This window comes from Physcomitrium patens, chromosome 3, assembly GCF_059467195.1.
Source record: "Physcomitrium patens ecotype Gransden chromosome 3, ASM5946719v1, whole genome shotgun sequence".
Taxonomy (NCBI): domain Eukaryota; kingdom Viridiplantae; phylum Streptophyta; class Bryopsida; order Funariales; family Funariaceae; genus Physcomitrium; species Physcomitrium patens.
The window spans coordinates 11,735,861-11,742,759 of NC_143412.1; the positions used below are offsets into that span (position 1 = coordinate 11,735,861).

General features: G+C 45.6%; 2 protein-coding genes across 6 annotated transcripts; both read right to left on the reverse strand.

Moving 5' to 3' along the window:
• Positions 1 to 263: 263 nt before the first annotated feature.
• LOC112280081 (expansin-A4) lies at positions 264 to 2,546 on the reverse strand. Its single transcript, XM_024515094.3, has 4 exons — positions 2,340 to 2,546; positions 2,038 to 2,196; positions 1,239 to 1,717; positions 264 to 1,131 (listed from the first exon to the last, which is right to left on the reverse strand). The coding sequence occupies exons 1-4, from the start codon at positions 2,544 to 2,546 to the stop codon at positions 828 to 830; spliced, it is 1,149 nt and encodes a 382-aa protein (XP_024370862.2). The 3' UTR covers positions 264 to 827.
• Positions 2,547 to 3,242: 696 nt separating this feature from the next.
• Positions 3,243 to 6,297, reverse strand: LOC112280080 (protein REVERSION-TO-ETHYLENE SENSITIVITY1). 5 transcript variants are annotated; one of them, XM_024515093.3, is made up of 5 exons: positions 6,253 to 6,297; positions 4,951 to 5,100; positions 4,491 to 4,627; positions 4,131 to 4,361; positions 3,243 to 3,965 (listed from the first exon to the last, which is right to left on the reverse strand). In XM_024515093.3, the coding sequence occupies exons 2-5, from the start codon at positions 5,048 to 5,050 to the stop codon at positions 3,543 to 3,545; spliced, it is 891 nt and encodes a 296-aa protein (XP_024370861.1). In that variant the 5' UTR covers positions 5,051 to 5,100; positions 6,253 to 6,297; the 3' UTR covers positions 3,243 to 3,542. The 5 variants fall into 5 exon arrangements, with proteins under 5 accessions (XP_024370861.1, XP_024370860.1, XP_024370859.1 ...); XM_024515092.3 differs by having other exon boundaries at positions 6,160 to 6,297; XM_024515091.3 differs by having other exon boundaries at positions 6,083 to 6,297.
• Positions 6,298 to 6,899: the final 602 nt, after the last annotated feature.

Below are 6,899 nucleotides of genomic sequence, written 5' to 3' on the forward strand. Positions count from 1 at the left end.
GTTTGATATTGGCATTTCTCTTCAAAACATTAGTAAAATTCACATCTTTGTCAAAGTCTATTGGGATAATTGAAAGTCGAAGAGGTCGTTTTAACATTTACTTACAAACAGAGATGAAGGTTCCACACGTTCTTATCAACGCCGGAAAAATCCTGGATTCCATCTTACGTATACCGTCTTTGCAAACAAGCTCTCCATAGCAATCACCATTTGCTACAGATCCATTATAAAATATGCGCACAAGGACAACATAGAAAGGATACTTTCCTTGCAGCTAGTGAATTCATTGAGTATGCCACTTCGGCGATTGTTAAGATGTCGGGCATCGTCACATAGCGGCAACCACAATGTCATTTGTCGCCACTCAGCGACGCTAATCGCAGTACAAGAATGAACTAATACAGGCTCCAATCTAGAAGACACGGACAACGACAAAGAAAACAGAAGAAAGCCTTGATGGAGAGCATCACCCAAACGCTCAGAGATTGTCACAAAGAGAGTCTAGAGCGTTTTATTACGAATAGGAGATTTCACGACGACTAAGTACTACATGTAATCAGATTACAATTATCCAGCAGGTTTCGCTGGATCCAGGAAATCTAGTTTTTCAGGTTATATGTTGTGATACGAACACTGAACTACGGAACTGGCAAAGTAGCACCGGAAAATTTCCGATGATGTGGACGTCTCAGAATTGCGATCGGCTTCGCACGGACGGATGGAGCCATTCCTGAAGGCACATCACGGACCGAGGAGCATTGTAGTGTTTCGATCGAAGCGACCCTTGCGACCGAGCGTTTTTGGTTTGGGACAGACCCTGTAGGGATCTATCTGAACTGGCTACCCTCCCAGGTTTGTCCGAATTTCCACCACGATCCCACGGCTCTGTTGGACACTAGAGTGCGTCCGTCGCTGGTGGTAATCATGAAGGACAGGGGTCCACTCAACTTAGTCCGGCAAGTCCACAGTGAACCCCAGTTACGGAACATGGTCACCCATCCTGAGTATTGCCCTTTGATCCTCACAGACCTGATGTCGCCTGCTCCCCCGACGTTGTGGATCAGAACCATCAAGAAGTATGGATTTCCTCCGATCGTGAAGCGAACTCCACCGCGCTTAGCGCATCTTACCCTGGATATCAAACATTTCTCAACAAGATTAGTATTCAACCCAAACAGCAGTGACATTTGAAGCGGATTTGAATAAATAATAAGGACCATATACACCAGGTCACACACCTTCTGTAGAAGACAGGAGCAACACCTCCTACTTGCTTTGCGAGAGAGGTGAAAGCAGGCATTGGTAAGTCGAAGTGGGGGCGCCATGCGCACCACCCTCCGTGAGATCCTGGCGGGCACAGGTTCGTAGCGGTGACAACGATAGAGCGAGAGTAACTCCAGCACCAGTTATGCACGGTTCTGGTTTCTCTCACTGGTGCACACTTAAGCTGGTAGCATCCCCCGCAAGCGGCTCCTCCTTGAAACAACGGGGCACTCAATGCCGCAGTGAAAGATCCGTATCCGAGGGCATAAGTATTCTGATATCCGCAAGCACCTCCCTGCGTCCCTCCGCCGTTGGGAGATCCGTAGTAGGTAATGTGCGCATCCTTCCATCCATAAGGTGCTCCAAGCACCGAAGGTAAGCCCAGCGCTAAAAAGGCGACCATGAGAATGGGAAACTTCATGCTGCATATGGAACCCATATTTGTGACCTGTTCCTGCAATTATATCACACTATTTTAGAAGCACATTCTCATGAGCACATAATGCACATTTAGCTGCTCCGGAACATGCAACAGGCCTTGGCAGTCTCAGATCTAAGATCAAGTTTTCCATCGTCATGGAATATCCATGCCACTCTGCTGTGACATTCGACGAAGATAAATGAAGCATATGAACAGCTCTTTGATGATAAGAAACATGAATCTAAAATCATGCATAAAATATCCCTCCCCACATAACCCAGAGCCCTTTCAGTCTATCAACACCTGCTCCCATGAAATGGCGACATAATTCCACTCACTAGTCGATCACTTACAACGTGGAACCAGACACAATACGCCGGCTGGATGACGATGTAGTCTACAAACTGGCTTCCTAAGTCGCGCTCATGAGGAAGCACTCTTGCCGCTGATACTCGCTCACCTATATTGATAGAGAGAGCCCTCAAACAACGTTCAACACTGCAGGATGACACCTTTCCGGAGCCACAAACAGCTTATACTCTACTACTTTCCCTCTCCATCTCCCAGGCAACCGCCACCCGAATCGATCGGAGGAAAGAAGGGGACAGCTCTTAGCTATAACTAAACATAGTCGTGCCCTTGCATTGAATCGAACCAAGCTGAATCTCAAATAGGATATGTCGCGCAATCCGCGTTTCTTCTCTACTGCAACCACATCAGAATCGGCGTTCCGTCGCTCCGAGTCATGTGCTGTTCCAGGTTTAGCCCTTCTCCAGCAAGTAATTTTACATGCTTCAGGGCGGATGCTCTTGTATTGAACTGCAGGTTCGCGGCACATCAAATTTCGGATAGCTTCAAACATCGATAGTTTTGTCAAAGAGGGCTATTGTTTAGCTGGAAAATCTAGAGGGATCCTAAGCGGGAAAACATTTGCCTAGAGTTTCTGGGCGATCATTCATTCAGCTAGACATTCCCAGTTCAAGTATTTGCTTCCTGTCGCTGTAGCCACTCTTGCTCGTGAATGTCATCGACGACACAGACTGCTACGAATACTGGGTAGCAACACAAACGATCTTTCTTAAATGGTTAAGATGTTGGGGATACACCAGAACATCGAGAGGTGTACTGGTAACATTGATGGATCCGACATGTGAGAACAAAACGTAATCGAAAAATATTCATGAGGACGTCTGTTGGTGATTCACTGGGCACGTCAAGCAAAGATGTATTGTTCTCTCACTTGCATATCACGTTCATGAACCTTAGAGACAAAAGGGCTTCCTTAGTTCCGTCGACTTACGCGTTCATGTGCGGATGTATATAAATAAACTACATAGTCGATAAACTCTGCGTGCTTGATACAGAATGGAGCCGACCATACATCCGAAATATCAAGCACATTGAACTGAGGACAAACAAGTGGAAAACCAGTGGTGGATCAACCGATGCTTGGTTGCGGCTTGTGAACAAACTCCAAATAGACATTGAACATACATGGAAGAGCGCGTCCTACTAAACAATTCACACGCAAAATAATGATAGACCAACGCCTCTTACATAATTCGAAAATTGTGGGATAAGAAACTTTTCGACGTCCACCCACCGCTGTTTAAGAAGGGTAATAGTAATAGTTCCTAAAACTCCACTAAAGCATGTCATTGATTGGTTATTTTAACCAGCATCGACTTCACCCAAATTCTACAAGTCTCTACAAATATACACACTCTACTCATCATACTTTTACCGCTTGACCTGAATGTACCTTCACTAAAGCTTTGTCTTTCAGTCCTGAACTAAAAAGAAATTTTACCTCCAAATTAGCTAACTAACTATCAGTGGCAAAAAGTCTCGGTTCCCTTCAGCAGTCGATGTAACCTCCAAATGCATAGGTACCATAAGTAAACCAACCCAGAAGAAGAGTAGCGAACCCGGCCCAGAAGAAGAAAAAAGCCCAGCCTGCCATGAATAGTCCAAAGGTCATAATCGCAAAGAAAGGCACGTAGGCTCGGAGGAATCCGGTAAAGTCAACGAATTCACCCTGCACAAGAGCGAGTAGTAGAACGTCGACAAGGTTCCAGTTTGAATGTCCTCCATAGGCCATCCGGTTCATGCAATTCGCAACGAATGAGTGGCAATTGCAGGTGAAAAAGTTGTACGACTTCCTCCCAAAGACTTGAACTGATCTTGAAACAGCATCATCCCAAGAATAGGCCATGCCAGCAGTGGCGTGCTTGTCCGCAATCTTGCATGTATGCCCGAATCGAGGATGGGGAAAACAACACTGTACGCCACAATATCGAGCTTTAGAGCCAGGCGAATGTAACTCAGAAGCTAACAGTTGCATTGCCAGAAGAAACCCCTTAACCGGTTCCCTCGAAAGAGAGCGGGGAAACAAGTCAAAAACCAAAAACAAAACCAAACGAAGAGGTTATCTTCAGGCTCATACCTTATGGCGACTAAGACGCACATACTTGGCGCATGATCCAAATGCAAGATTATCGATGTTAATGTTTCCAGCAAAATCAAGAATCACGCCGTCTTCCCGACAAATGCCGACGTGACCCACAAAGGGAACGAGCCAAGCAACGATAGGTAGAGGCACCCAAACCAGACAGTATGGGAACTTTCCATTCTTTACATCCAAAGGTTGTACTGGATGATTCCACCTTCTCACTACCTGTAAAGGATCATTCGACTTGGTCAAGCATGCCACAAAAGTTTCTGAAACATAGAGACACACTTCACGACAAGAAACGTATATCATGACAGATAAAAGGGTAAATTGGCAAAGCACAGGCTCTCCTACCGGTCTCAGCGGAGAACGTCTTCTTACTTCATCCCTGACAAGAGAGGGTGGTTTCCTAACATTCTGAATACGAAAATATTTCTCGATTCCTTCAACTTGATATCCTTCTTCATGTCTCTCACTCACAGGTTGAATTACTGCATGCCGATGACCACGTATGCAAATGAGTGCCACTGATGCAGTCAAAAGAATACAATGACATACCTCCACACTTTGAGGTGCATAAAATACAATGTTGCGCGCATGAAATCTAAAACGAGGCAGTAACCAGGTCATCGAACATATTGATGAACAACACTGGAGGTTATAGGCTTAAGAATTGGCCAGATTGAGCATAGTGCAAGCGAAATATTGAAGTCAAGTGGTTGAGTAATGTCAACAACAATTCGACCACCCCACAACAATACTCTTAACACCACTATGTACAAATTGCAATAATATGACAAGATAGCAAGCTTACGATTGTTTTCAGATGAATGACGAGGTTCCAGCATCGCTTTATACTGCCCAGACAAAGTAAACTCCACACCCGCAAAATCCATTGCTGCAGCTGAAGACATGGCTGCTTTCACGAAATTATTTCTTCGCACGCAGAGTTAGTTAATGAAGACTGCAAACAGAGAGCCAGATGATATACGTCAGATTCGGAGAACACTGCTCTCGAAGGAAAATCATGATGGCGTTGTGAACAGTAATCAAGTGATATCATTCAAATGATATACTAAACGAGAGCAGTGCATGGTTTTAATTCTTTCTACAGCACCATGTCCGTCTCCATTATACAAGAATTTGCTTACGAAGCAGAATTAAAAGCATCATCTCTTCATGTACAATTGCCTGCGTCTATCAGAAACAAATATCCTGTATTTCATCATAGAATGATTTAGAAGAGCAGGAAAGGTTGGGGACATGTAAAATCGCGAAAACTCTCTAACTATCTTTGAAATCGTCTATTCCTACAACTGGTCACGAATCCTCTTCGTTATGACAGGTAATAAAGATATGTTCTATACCACTGATCATCATATCTAGCAATCTAAAGCAACATCGCTCGTGAAGTGCTAAGAGGAGAATCTCGCAAATAGCGAGGCAAGCTATACCAGCACTGCTTGCACCGAAAACAGTTGTTGATCACTGTGAGTCAAATACAGACAATGGAGAGACGCACACGGGTGTAGGGAGGTAGAGAAAAGATTTGTGAGAAACATCCGTCTTCGCAAAGTGCCGGTTGGTAAAACTATACACCAAACCGATGAGCACCGACTGGGAAAACTACATACAAAACCGACACGCCCCGACGTGGATGTCTCACAAGAGCGCAAAATCGCACTTACATGACACGCTACTGCAACAGAAGAAAACCCTGGCGCCTTCACCCCTAGCACCACCTCACAAGATAACGCCAATTCCACACCACACCTAGCTCCTCAGACCAAACACTCGCCCCTTCACGTATACGCTTCGTCCATGAAGAAGCGTAAACCCCTTGAAACAAAGCCCCCGTCCTCACACCGAGCTACACAGTAATCCAGCTCACAACGAACGCGATCACCGCAACACAAAAGCATACGCACCGCTCCAGATCAACGTACTAGGTTCTAAACCGAGTCGAGTCTTGTGCAGAACCCTGCGTCAACTATACAGAGCCGGGTTGAAAATTTGCAAGAACCTCCAGCGAAACACTCCAGTCTCGTCCAGCCTACGCCTAAAAATCGCAGGCAGAGCTCTGCGCTAGGGCAACTGCGGCTGCATTTGTTGCTACCTCGGTGATCCAGGAACTGATGCTCTGCTGCAGAGGCAATCCTTCCCCGAAGACAAGAATGAACCAAACGAACGAGAAGCTCCCTTCCAGACAAAGCCCCGGATGGATAATTGCGCCTGGTTGTTGCCGTCGACGTCGTCACGCATCGCGTTCATCCGCACGGGAGTCTGTCGCGCTATATAACGCACCTTTATTTTCTGCGCTTTTTCCCTATCATGTGTGGAAACCGCACACCCCTCCCCCCCTTTGGCCGACCGAATTTAAAGCATCTGCTTATTTTGTAGGATTTCTTCATGGACTTGAATGCATCGTCTTAAAATATAAACATTGCCGTGATGAGAAACCATATCAGTGAGAAATATCCTTGGCAGTTGAGATTTCATTCTGTTTCTGTAGGACCGTGCGTGGAATTTCCTTCGTGCATGCATCTGTCTGTTACGAGTCTCTGGTCATATCATTTTTTAGAACTTGAAAGCTGATTACATTTGTTTACTCTTGGACGCAGGGGAAAGTTCTAAACCATATCGTTTTACAAGTAGGATGCAGCGTGGTGACCCGTCGATAGGGACCACGACTGCGATCGGACCCATTGACCGTGATTAGGCTTGGTGATTGCGGTGATGGGTCCACCTACTCCCTTTTGTCCT